This window comes from Schistocerca serialis, unplaced genomic scaffold, assembly GCF_023864345.2.
Source record: "Schistocerca serialis cubense isolate TAMUIC-IGC-003099 unplaced genomic scaffold, iqSchSeri2.2 HiC_scaffold_843, whole genome shotgun sequence".
Taxonomy (NCBI): Eukaryota; Metazoa; Arthropoda; class Insecta; order Orthoptera; family Acrididae; genus Schistocerca; species Schistocerca serialis.
In genome coordinates, this window is record NW_026048456.1 from 941,447 (window position 1) to 955,158 (window position 13,712).

General features: G+C 38.3%; 1 protein-coding gene across 1 annotated transcript in view; it reads right to left on the reverse strand.

Moving 5' to 3' along the window:
- Positions 1-623: 623 nt before the first annotated feature.
- Positions 624-13,712, reverse strand: part of LOC126452257 (uncharacterized) — a 111,826-nt gene continuing 98,737 nt past the window's right edge. Inside the window, exons 5-10 of the mRNA XM_050091049.1 lie at positions 11,322-11,455; positions 11,083-11,242; positions 8,871-9,046; positions 6,995-7,147; positions 4,798-4,976; positions 624-1,686 (exon numbers count right to left, since the gene is read on the reverse strand). Of these exons, the coding sequence (XP_049947006.1) occupies positions 1,503-1,686; positions 4,798-4,976; positions 6,995-7,147; positions 8,871-9,046; positions 11,083-11,242; positions 11,322-11,455 (986 nt within the window). The 3' untranslated portion in view covers positions 624-1,502. The remainder of the gene's footprint in view (positions 1,687-4,797; positions 4,977-6,994; positions 7,148-8,870; positions 9,047-11,082; positions 11,243-11,321; positions 11,456-13,712) is intronic.

The following is a 13,712-nucleotide window of genomic DNA, read 5'->3' on the forward strand; positions in this document are numbered from 1 at the left end:
ATGGTGTCAATGTATGCTATCTGTTAAATGCTACATTTTAATAATAATGTTCCAGTATTGTCAGCCACTTAAGTAAGGGATAATCATCAGTGATGTGGCTCGACTGATATGGTAACTGAGGCTGTATCTCAAACCAGACCACAATCCTCACTACCCAATATAGGCACAATTCAGTTATGCATGTCATGACTATGGACTTTTCTGAGAAATGGAACTCTGACATGTTAGAGATGACATGAATTTTACTTAGTTGGAGCATAGCCACTGAGACATTTAAAATAAGCTCTCTCTATGATGAGAAGTTTTTAAACTTTTGAATGATGTACTGGTATGACCACTTAAACGTATAAAAACATACAACCTTGTAGTTAAGTATGTTGTTATATTTGAAAAATCCATTGCACCTGTACCCTATTGGAATTCATAATAGAAGATAACACCCACCTACTGTAGAAAAATGTTCTCACAATAAGTCATATTCCTAATATTTTTATATCCTTGCTCTTATTAAAGAGCATGCCTCTAAAAGTTCACATTTTATTTTTAAGGTACAGTTCATATGTGCATAAAGAGGGAGAGGGGGCCCACTATGAACAAATGAAAATGAAGTACATAAAAAGAAGTTTTTAAAAAAGAAACCTTTATTGCAACTCTCTGTACCAGTAGGAACAATACTAGTATTCAGATTATTCAGGTTTTCAGTCGCTGATCATCTGTTGTCTTCAAGATGATTATTACAGGTTTGATGCCTAAAACTGAGATAACTTTCTGAGGATAACACATTGCTGTCAATAGTATTTGCATTCAGTAAAAGAAATAAAGGAATTCATATGTATAGTTCTACAAGCACTATTGCAAACAGTCTAAAAATGACACGTGGACTCATCTTATTGATTTCTTGATTGCAATATGCAGATATGAATGCTATACTGAAAGGCCTGAGCAACAATCTGTCTCATCAGCAACTGAACCAATGTAATAAAAATGAAAGTATTATCTAAATATACAGATTTTACACTATGAGTTGAAACACTGTGACATCAATAACTTCTATCAAGTGATCATAGGCTATGTTTACAAAATGGTTGACATCGGTGTTCTGTTTTGACAGTGTGTTGTCAGTCAGTTTCTTACTGAAGAGGGCATCCTGAAAGTGGTGCATAAGGGTATTCAAATAACCATGATGGACTTCTACTGCAAAAACATTTCCGAATTTACAGAATCACATGTAAATTGTGTGCAAAGAAATTGAGATTATAATAATAAGAGACAGAGAAGTCTGTAGATTAAGATTATGTACATAGTTTGTCTAATAATTAACACTCATAAAAGTGGATTGTTCATGATTTTAATTGTGGCCCTCATATCCAGATTTGGACTGTAGTCCCCAAGTACTTTCACAGTGCAGGAAACATTGTTTATATGAATGAAATTAAGTAAACAGGAAACTTCGTTACCTATAAATACACATAAATGCCACAACCTGACTTGAAGTGTGCAGTTTATTTTCCAGCAGGTGTAAAAACCTCATAATCACGCACGGTAAAATTGTAATCTCCCATAAGAGCAAGACACGAGGCATTTTCTCCATCGTAGGAATGTGGCAAATTGGAATAACTGTCCATGTTGTTGTTGCAGTTGCTCGAAATAAGCAGATCTGCTCCAGCTCCAAAGATGGGGCCACAGCTGAAACAAAAAAACCTTACTGCAGCACCCACAAAGAGGACTTATGGCATAGACATGACTTATGGCTCGCTGCAGTACGCAGGATTAAAAAAAGAAAGAGAAAATGATATCAACATAATACAGAACATCTGCACCCATATTCCATGACCTACTGTACTGTTTATGGCAATGAATTATTCATGCGTCACCATCACAATCCCCATTTCCTGTTCCACTGATTAATTGTGCACAGGAAGGATTGTTGGTAAGCTTCTTTAGGAGCTTAAACTTCTGACTTTATATTCTTGGTCTGTAATGAGAGATATGTAACAGGAAGTAACATGTTGGCTGGCTCTTCTAAGAACACAGACACTGAGAAGTTTAACAGTAAACCCCCCCATGATGCACCACTGGAACTGAATGAGCATCTCCATGACACTTTCACATTTATTAAATGTAACAGCAGCAAAATATGTTACTTTTCTTTGGTTCTTTCTCTTTCTTCTATCAGTTCTACCTGGTGAGAAGTGCAGACTGGGGAGCAATACTCAAGTATCAGCCATACTTCCTTTCTGGGTAGACTAAGCATCGTCAGAATTCTTCCAGTGAGTCTAGCATCAGCCTTTTCTTCAGCTAAATCACTCTGTATCCATACTGCTAGATATTTAATGTATGTAACCTAGTAATGCCCTACAGAGCTTAAAACAATCTTCAAGCTGAGGGCAGCTTTAAATTACTATTTCAGATGTCACAAAGCTGGAACTTCATCAGTAGATGGGGCAGAGTATAAACAAACTGATGAGCAGTACTATAACAGAGAAAGAAATTATATATTCCACATTTGTTGCTCAGAAATTATTTTCATCCAGCAATATCAGAATTAGTATCATATCATCCATGAAAGTTATTAGAAGTACACAACAAAATTGCAAACCCACTAGCTCAAATGATAAATCAATGTTTTGAAAAGGGCTGCTTTCGAGAGGTACTGAAATATGATGAAGTCAAACCACTTTTAAAAAGGGAGAAAGAGAGGTCATGGGAAATTATTGTCCTATCTCAATTTTCCCAGTCATATCTAAAATATTTGAAAAAGTTGCTGGTGCTCAAATCCAAAAGTTAACTGCAAAATATTCTATTATTTAAACAATCAATTTGGTTTCCAACAAGGGATAAACACCGTAGGTGCAGTGAACAGTTTTACAGAGAAAATAAGACAATTAGACAAGAGTAATAAGGCAGCAGGAGTTTTGTGTGACTTCACAAAGGCATTTGATTCTGTAAGCCATGCATTGCTCACTTACAAGTTTGGAAAGTATGGCATTAGGGAAAGTATCCTGCATCAGCTTAAATCCTCTTTATCAAACAGAAAGCAAATTATCATTCTGAATAGAAAAAAGTATCTCAGCATGTTCCACAAGGTCCAGTCCTGTTTCTCTTCTATGTTAATGACTTACCGTTAAGCATCAGCTCCCTCCAGTTCTGTTCACAGATGATACTTCTGTGTTAGTTGAAAAATCTAGATTTGGAAAAAATCCCCTAATCGTCCACCAGTACCCTCAGTACCTTAGAAACATAGTTCCAGCTAGATGGGATGGATCTCAACATATTTAAGATTCATGTGATGCAATTCAAAACCAAACAGTCAAAATATGAGCAGGTTAAGATTATTCACAACCCCCAAGATATAGAAGAAGTTGACTCAGTCAAATTCGTAGGATTAAACCCGGATAAAAATTTGAGCTGGCAGGCACATGTTGAGTACCTGGCAAACAAATGGAGCAGCTTTGCATTTGCAGTGCAAATATTATCAACCACTTGAGATTATTCTCTCTTTTCATATATCCGAGATGAATTATTTGAGGGAAACCATTTTGTTCACTCATGTGACACAAGAGATAAAGAAAATTTTGAGGTACCGGTACCTCTGTACGTGGGAATGAAAGTTTATAATAAATTAAAAAGGAAGAAGTTAATGCAAATGAATTTAGGTCCTCTTAAAAGAAAACTGTATGAGGCACTAACACTGAAATGTTATTACTCAGTGGGCGAATTTATGCACAACAAACAGGAAATTTGAGCTGGATATAATGTGTAACATGTTCCAAGAAATATTTTAGTATTTAATAGTGTAAAAATTACTGTAACTTTATTCCAATTTTTTTACATTTCTCCTGTACACAAACCAAATGGACTGCAAATGTGTGACATGAGATGAATAAACTACAGTTCCATGAAAAGAGATGTCTACATATCCCTCCATCTACATCCATACTCTTCAAATCACTATGAAATCCATAAACAAGAGTACTTCTCATCATACCAGTTACAAGGGCTTCTTCCCATTCCATTTACATATGCAACACAGGAAGAATTGTAGCTTAAATGCCTCTGTGCGTGCAGTAATCTGTCTAATCTTGTCCTTGTCGTCCCTCATGCTGAAGATTCCATCTTGTCATTTTCTTTTTTATCAGGACATCCTTTTTAAAATTTTATCTATATTTTAATATTTTATCTACATCTTCATTCACTCCATTAATTTGTGAGATAATTGCAGCACTAAAATTTGTGGCTGTTAGCTGAGAGATTGCTTCACTCTGGCAACTACTGTTCCAGAAGACATTCACACATTGAACACCAGCCAAAGTGACTCAAGGTAACCCAGGCACAGATAATAATAACTGATGAATGTTGTGAATTTACCATACCAGTGTTGGAATAAACCCTAATTATTTCTTGTGTGCACAAGTAACAATCAATTTAGGCTAAAACTTAATCAAATGAGATGTTGATCCAAAACACAACTTTTAGGTAGTTGTAACAAAATACTGGCCCCACTGTGGACATAGTAAAGCTGGGGAGACATAAGACAGGAAAGAAAGGAGCCAGAACCATATTTTTACTTTAAGGAGTTATGGGAGCAAGAATTCATGTCAAATTAAAATTTTCATGGTATAGCTCAGAGATATGAGAAGACAGAATGATGCTACCCTCCTTAGTGATGCCTGTTAAAAGAAGTTGATAATCACTCACAATGGAGACTGCTGAAAATCCAATCTACATTTTGTCATATTTTAAAATCACATCTTATTCATCATACAAACTGAATAACTGTGATCATTTGTTACTTACTCTGGATGGTAGCATATTGCAAACATCTTCTTTACTATGTTAAATTTGGTTGGTGATAAATCTGGATTATTTGGCAGTGTAAAAAGAAAAGCCTTTTGTGAAGGAATGTAGTGGCCTGTAATGTTTGTCTTCTCCCATGGGACATCACTGAAACCGCCACAAATCTCTGATGTTGCACCCTAGTAACAAAGAAAATAACTTTCATATTTTCAGATAAGCCACATGCTGAAAAATAATGTCAATGAAATGTGACAGCTAAAGAATCAAAAAATTGTCAATAAAATAATTCCTGTGAATTTTTGCAACTTTGTGCTTAAAGTGAAAACTTCTATACAGGTTTGCAGCTCGACTGGGTTGAGGAATTGTGTTGGATGGACAAGGGGTGTAAGGAGGCAAGGAGTGGGAGGGAGGGTTGGGATAGTGGCTGATAGTTGAGAAAGTGAAGCAGCAGTTGTACTGGATATGAATATGAAAGGAAGAAGCAACAGGTGTACAGTACAGGAATGTGACCTTGGCAGTATCACTGGTGAGCTCATGGAGCACATGAGGATATGGAGGAGTGAACTGGGAGAGGAAGAACAGAATAGGGGAAGATGAGATGCTAGGAAGAGAGTGTGTGTATGGGCTGAAAGAAATTGGGTCCTGGGATGGGGTGGACGTGAGTGTGGGGCAGGAGGCTAGCAGAGATAAAGGCCAGGAAGACTGTGCGATCGGAGCATGTAATGTAAGGACAATTCCCATCTAAGTAATTCAGAGAAGCTGGTCTTGTGGGGGAGAGGATAGAGTCCAGGTGACATAGATGGTGCAGCAGCCATTCAACTTGAGCATTTTACACTCGGCGGCATTTTCTACAACTGGATGGTCAATTCCATAGTTGGCTTGAGGAGGAAGAGGGATTCAAGAAAGAGGTTTTGGGACAGGCCTAGAAATTTGAGGAGGAATTGGAGGTTGTGCTGGACATCTATAATGGGGTCACTATGGGGATATATGTAGAAGGGTCAGAAAGTTGGCAGGTACCTTTTATTTTCTACAAAATAATAATGATATATTAACAAAGTATTTATGATATACCTATGAAATTTCTATGCTATATATATATGAAATATCCTGAACCATTCTTATATCAATTGTACTCCCAGCCTCTTGCCCCATGGATGGTATCCTTGTGGAAAACCCAGATGCAAGACCTGTGCTATGTATCAATCCACCTCAACCTATTATAAACTCATCACAGACATATCTTAACCTGTCATAAGCAGAGTCACCTGTGAAAGCAGCCACATTATACATCAGCTCTACTGTAACTTCTGGCCAGCCTTTTGTCTGGGAATAACCACAGAGCAGTTGCGCACCTGAATGAATGGTGACCACCAAACTGGTTGAGAGCAGAGTTGATATCCAGTGGCAGAACAAGCTATTGAGCGTAACATGCTTGACTTGAATGGCTGCTTCACAACCCATACCCTTTGAATCATCTTCAACCTTCTTAGTTCTCTGAATTATATGGACAGGTATTGTTCTTACAACATATCCTCCAAACCTGCAATCCTGCTGCCTTTAATTTTCACTAGCCCCTGCCCCATACTCACATCTGTCCCTTGCTCTTCATTCCATTCATTTACTCTCACATTTTCCTCTCCATAGTTCATCTGTTCTGTCCCCCCCTTCATACCCCATTCCTCCACCTCACTGTGTGCTATAGACAATTCTCCACGCCAATGACAGGACGAGTCCACCAGTGCCACATTCCTATCCAGTCCTCTTGTGACCTCTCCCGCCCACCCACCAGCAATTATTCCCTACGCCCTTCACCTCCTTTCTCCTTTCAGTCACTCCACCTCATACAACCACAACATCACAACCAAGCTACTAAGGTGGGACAATGCAGCTGTTTAGTCTTTTTGTTAGTTAGCTCTGACAAAGAGCAATGTTTGAAACTTTAGCAACAATTTCAGTTTTATTAATGTGCCTTTTGACTGCTCAATCTCTGAACTATGTAGTGGGTGGCTACGTTCACTCCCTCCATTCAATGAAAAACTTACAATGATCCAGCTGCACTATTTACGTAGCACTGTAAAATCAGGTTATGACATAAACCACAACATATTCAAATATTTAGATATTAATTTTCATATTAGTAACTTCTTCTCTACAAAAGTATAATTCTTGTTGATAAAATGATAGACTGATAACTCACCAATGCAATCACATATGTCGGTGCTATCCCATCACAATGGCGGTGGAATGCTTCTGCAGAATAGCCGTGCGTGGATGCACGATACACCAGTCTCCACACTTGCTTTGCAGAGCCATACCAGTTGTTTAACACTCTGTGATAAGATGTCTTGTCCTGAAGATATAATTTTGTATAAAACTAGTGGAAACTTTGAAAGGAACCCATCAAAGAAACCAAAATGACATGGAAAATAAATCAGTGACACGACATTTTTGTAATGAAAAAAATTGTGATTGCAATGAGAATACTTACAGAAGTAAAGTAACACATATATTCTGGAAATATTTGCATAGGAAATAGAATTCAAAATTAAATTACAATCTAAAACTAGAAAAACAACTGCTACTGGGCATTGGCAGTATGAAACAATACACTTCAAATGTCAGGGCCATTATGAAACTCATGACCACGCCATTCTTATGAATATTAATTTATAGTTTATAGATTAACCATATACATAATCTTAATCCAGAAATTTTTCTATCAATTTTCCACCATTCCCACACCCAACTGATCTAATTTCTTCACAGTGATACAAGCCCTGTGAAGCCACAGAGTACTGTGCTGTAGGATAATCTTCCACTTACCATGTGATGAATGAAGAAGCTTTACAAGTGTCTGCACAAAGTGAACAGCATTTCTGGTCCATCCAAGTTGAACAAGATCAACCACAATGCAACCCCCTGCATCCCAGAAGACACTGCCCATAACTTCCTCCGACAAATGGTTGCTGCTATTCCATACTCCAGTCTTTTGTATAAGGCTCATAATGGTGGAACTAGTTTTCATTGCTGGTTACAATATTAGTCTAATTTTCATTGCTGGTTTAATATTAGTCAAAAAGTCTTCCCCTTCCTTTTTGAAATCTTCAAAGAACTTAAGAAGATATTGAGTGACAGTTGTTCTCTGAACTTTGTGGCTTTCTGTCAATGCGTGTGGGACCCAACAGGCACCAAATTTTTGATAACCCACGTTTTGAAATATTTTGTGCACTGCACTATATCCTATTGCAAGTGATTTGTCCATGTGATACATCTGTCTTCTTAATGAATTCAACTCTTTTCTTGTTGTGCACAGTGGAAGCAGTTACAAGCAAGAAGTTACATGGAAGCAGTTACACTGTGATTGCTACAGTGCTCACCTTGGATGCCCGTGTTCCCACCTTTTAAGCATTTCACCCATCTTCTAACACTGCTGACATTCATGCACACATCTTTATCTACATTCTGAAGGCTACCATTGGCATTCAGGGCTATCACGACAGTGTTTTTGGACATACTAAATGTCATATTGGTGAAATTACAACCCTAAGGTCAGACTGTTGCTGCCACATCCTATCGTGCCATTCTGCAAGAAATCTGAGAGGCCACAAAATACAAACAACCTGGACTCATGATATGGGACATGAATCATCTGTACAACAGTGCCTGTTCTCATAGAGCAAGACAAATGCAAACATTTCATTGAGAATAGTTCAAACATCCACCACACAGCTTCCATTGAGTTTCAGCCATTTAGGCCCCTTATAAACCTGGGTGGGCAGCACTTTCAAGACAATGAGACTGTAGGCCAAGAGATCACTCTTTGGGTGCTATAGTTTTCACCAGAATTCTGAACTGTAGGTTTTAGAGCCTAGTCAAATGATGGGATAGTTTTTTAAAGTCACTATGGGAGTGCATTGGAAAATAAAATAAATTTTAATCTGGTACTCACAGCACTCATGTCACTACTGTGTTTTTGACTTATTTATTTACTCACTCTTGTACAAAGCTATGTAATATTTGATACATGACCAGTATTTGCAGCAGTAAGCATAATCCACACATGAGTGTTTCACCTGCACAAGGATCTGTGAATCTGGGAAGAACTTGAGAAAAACTCTTGGCTGCAGACGTTTATCTTCACAGTTCTCACGGAATTTGTTTGGAAGAGCTGCATAGCGGTATCTTTCCAAAGAGAGTTCCATTGGCACAGCTCCTGTGGGCTCCACCTCTTCTGCAAAAACCTGGCTGTCTATAAAGCAGATAGCTCATGTTAACTGACCAGGATGTGACAGCAGTGGCAAACAAAACAATAATTTTGAAAAGATGATGATGATGATAATGTTAGAGAGAGAGAGAGAGAGAGAGAGAGAGAGAGAGAGAGAGAGAGAGAGAGAGATAGAGATAGAGATAGAGATAGAGATAGAGATAGAGAGAGAGAGAGAGAGAGAGAGAGAGAGAGCGCGAAAGGGAGGATGTAAAAATTTACATAAAGATATCATATTTTGCAAACAAGTGACAAACAAAGATTATGGCACACAGTAAGTAAAAATAATTAATACCAACTGGATTCAGTCAAATAATACAGGATTCAATAACAGCAAAAAAGGTTTGCCTAATATAATAATGAGTTACATCTCTATATGTAAACCTTTGAGCAAACATCTGAGGATGACAATGACTTGACAACATAGTGACACTATCTCAGCAACTCCAAAGTGTTGTCTCCACTCTCTCGAGAGCTATTACTGTATTGGCCTGTATGTCTGCAATAACGTACAGTAGAATAGGAAAGAGAACTGAGGGCATGTTAGATGATGATCAATTTGCTACACGAAAAGTAAAGCTGACACAAAAGTGACAGTTCTGAAATTATGCTTCCATTATGCTTCATAATGGAAGCAAAACTTGAGAAAAATCAAGGCACTTTATTTGAATTTGCTGCCATAGAAGAGTGTACAAAACATAATGTGATGCAAGATGATTAAATCCTTAGAAAAATTAGTATATGTTAGGGAATGACAGATAATGCACAATATGTACAAGAGCATATGAAGACATGCGCAGAAAAAATGGGATAACCCTTAAATGTAAAAGCTTAGAGGTAAGTGTTGCCATCTGCGTAGTGTTAAAACTGACACTGATCTCAACCCTAAGTGATATTTAGATGTGAGACCAATGTCAATTTGATGGTTCCTGTACCCAACAACAGATGGCTACACTTATCTCTAGTTTTTTTTTACATTTGAGGGTTAGCCCGTTTTTCTTTACACGTCTTCATATCCTGCCTTGACACTGTATGAGAACTTCTCTTTCAACCTTTTTCTCACCCTCTCTTGCCATTATCTTAAGATCTTATTCCACTTCAAAATGAATTTTCATATGAAAAGTTGTTCAGAACGGCTGGTTCAAATGGCTCTGAGCACTATGGGACTTAACAGCTGAGGTCATCAGACCCCTAGAACTTAGAACTAGTTAAACCTAACTAACCTACGGACATCACACACATCCATGCCCAAGGCAGGATTCGAATCTGCGACAGTAGCGGTCTCGCGGTTCCAGACTGACGCGCCTAGAACCGCACGGCCACACCGGCCGGCGAAAAGTTATTCATCCCTGTTTTTATTGCCATGTATTTCTTACTAAATTGGAACCTTTATCACACGAGGATGTTCTGACTAATGAAAATTTATGCCCGACCAGACGTTGAAACCACATTTTCTGCTTTTTGTAAGCATAAATTTTCATTAATCATAGCATATTCATTGTGTTGCTGTCCAGTTTTTCTGATCATTATTTCATTCATGTCATTTGGTGTATTTGTATCTTCATTGCTTTAATAGCCATTACTTCCATGCATTTCATGTCAGTGAACTGAATTCAAATAAGTACTTATTTACATAGCCAGGGTGATGTGCTTATTTTGAAGGTGTCCATGTTTCTGATTCATTTGATTAATTACTGGCTATTTTTGAATTAATGCTCACTAGTATCTCAATAACAACAAATACATGCATTTACAATTTTACAGCATCCTCTTGTGCTGCACCAAAATAATAAATTTGCTCTTAAAATTTTGTGTAAGCAATACAAATTTCTGCTTTTCCAGCACTTGTAACAAACTCAACTCAAAGTAGTCTTTCTTGAATTCATCCATTCAAAGTGAAAGCTCCATTTGAACCATCCATGAGGAGCTTGTCTAGCTACACTTTACAAGCATACAATTCCTTTGCCTCCATGTAATACAGCAATAACCATAAATTTACCTTCATGAATAGGGCCATTTACCTATAAGTAAAAGTCGAACATGGTTGATGACTCCAGCAAGGTGCTGGCATACTCGTGCTCTTTCCTCCTCAGTCCAGTGGGCAGTTGGTTGTGTAACACCTGCTTGATATTTGGCCCAGTTTAACACAGCTCGCCACACATCTTCTTCTTCAAGTGCAAGCTGGATAACAGAAGACTATCAGTCAGTTTGTAGTGAACAGAATTGGTGCAATATTTGGATGCAGATTTAGTATTCTTACATAATCTGAAGAAATCAACTTAATAAGGGCTTCCTTTGGCAAATTAAGAAATGAATTGGTCTTAACACACCCTGTGGCATTTTCTCCGATGTATGAAATGCATCGTTCCACAAATGATTTGGTACACTTGCCACCTGCAACAGAGGGTAGAAAATGAAAATAATTTATGAAGCTAAACAGAATGTGAAGCAAATGATCAGCTCCTACCCAGTGTAAATACTCCCAGTTACCAAAATAAAACAGAAAAACTATTAAGATTTATCATAGACCAAAAGCCCTAGTGAGGAAAGTTATGTAGCTGGCCCACACACATGATCTATCTGCTGTGCAAGCAGAGAAACTGGTTCAATAAAGAACTCCTATTATATGCAAATTTGTGGGCCATACAATTTAGGAAAGAGAATGTGGGTGCCAGATGATTAAACTTAGAGGCCTGGTGCATGTGGGCCAGGGACTAACAGAGCTTGATGACAGGAGGATTACAACATCGAAGGGTGTGTTTCAAGGACAACTCCCATATATGTAGTTCTGAAAAGCTGGTTAGTGGACAGAACAGAAACTTGGGGGGGGGGGGGGGGGGGGGGGGTAGGAGCCATATAGCATAATTTGTGAGGCAGCCACTGAAATTGAGCATATTGTGCGTAGCACTATGTTCTGCCCCTGGTGGTAAACTCTGCTCCCAGCCACAGTTCAGCTGTGATCATTCATTAGGGTGGACAGCTGGATGGCAACCATGTCCACATAAAATTACAGAAAAATTATTGCAGGTCTGGTATATGAAGTGGTACTTTCACAGGTAGCCTTTTCTCTGATAGAATAGTATGAGGCAGATAATTCATGCAGTGCCTGGTTTTTACAGTCATTTATTTAATTATGTAATACCATTAATCATTTACCATGTTATGTATTGATCTCTGTCTCCTCTCATCCTCATTACAGGTGGGGTTGTGAGTCGTCTACCCCCTGCCCCCAAGGAAGGAACTAGTAGCTCCAAAGCCTAGGATGGTATCATATCCTTCTATATAGTCCATTTTGTCTCCTGTAGGTGACTAATGACCAACAATTCTATCTCAAAATTTTATAGTTATGTAGTGTATCTATTTTGTATTATTTCCTGGTTGGAACAACAACAATATTATGAAAAGGAAAGATTGCTACTCACCATGTAGAAGAGATGTTGAGTCGCACACAGACATAACAAAAACACTGCCACACATGTTGAGCTTTCGACCAAAAGGTCTTTTTGTAAAGTAGACAACACACAGGTCAAGTGTGTGTGGGTTGTGCTTGTCTGAATGTGTGTCATCAGAAGGCAGGTTTGGAGCAGCATTGCTACAATGTTCTTGGTCAGATGCTTACTGAGTAGCACACAGTTGTTGCAAGGAGTGTTGTCATGGTGCAGACACCAGTCAATGGTAAGATCTTTTTCTTTCTTTTTTTTTCAGCTGGCCTTTTGCTTCAGTATTTTAAGCACATCAAAATACAGTGGAACTTTGATTTTATGTTCTCCGATTTTACATTTCTCATAATTATACACCATAAATTCGTAGCCCCTTTGAAAAACCCGCAAGACCAATGCTATAAAATTCCCCAATTTTACATTTCTTCTTAGTAAGGTTTACCTCAATTTTAAGTTCTTACTCGACGTCTTGCTTGAGTTCACCCCCGTTTTCTTCCTATTGACATCTGATATGACTAAACAAGTTATAAGTGCCACAAATGACAGATGGTTCGCACCATGGGTGGTGGCGGAGTTAAGGGAATATTTTAGGCTGTTGTGGAGAGGGGAGATGTGAGAGAGGAAATGCTGATCTGATCCATTATCGGAGTTGTCAAAAAAACTTGCAACATTCAGCTTCACTGTGCCATTATGATACAAGTAGTGCTAGGTTGTAGCGGTAATGGAAAAGCAAGACAGTCAAGATGAAGTGTTCTGAATGGAGAAAATACATGACGAAGGGGCCCAGTCACCACCTTTTCTTGTGTCACTTATAAACTCAGTCTCATCTTTTTGCATGTATTTCTGATGTACTGTATTCAGCAACAATATCAATTGTCAACCCTTCACCCATTTCTGGCTAGTGAACTCTTATTGGCTGACAGCTTGTTAAGTCACTCAATAGGCAACACAGCCACCATACCACACTGACACACATACAATGAGCTCACTTACTGGATGTGTGGAGAGGGAGAGTGGCCCTTCAACGATGGCAGAGCAGGGAGGGGCAAAGGCATTTTGTAAACTGCTGAAAATATACTTTTCGTGTAGATGATGTGCTACGACAGAGATGTTACATGAAAATAGAGCAACGGTTTTGAGACAGCACATTTTAAAGACTTTCATATTCAAATTTGACACGATACAGTTGCAACAACTACATACACTACTCA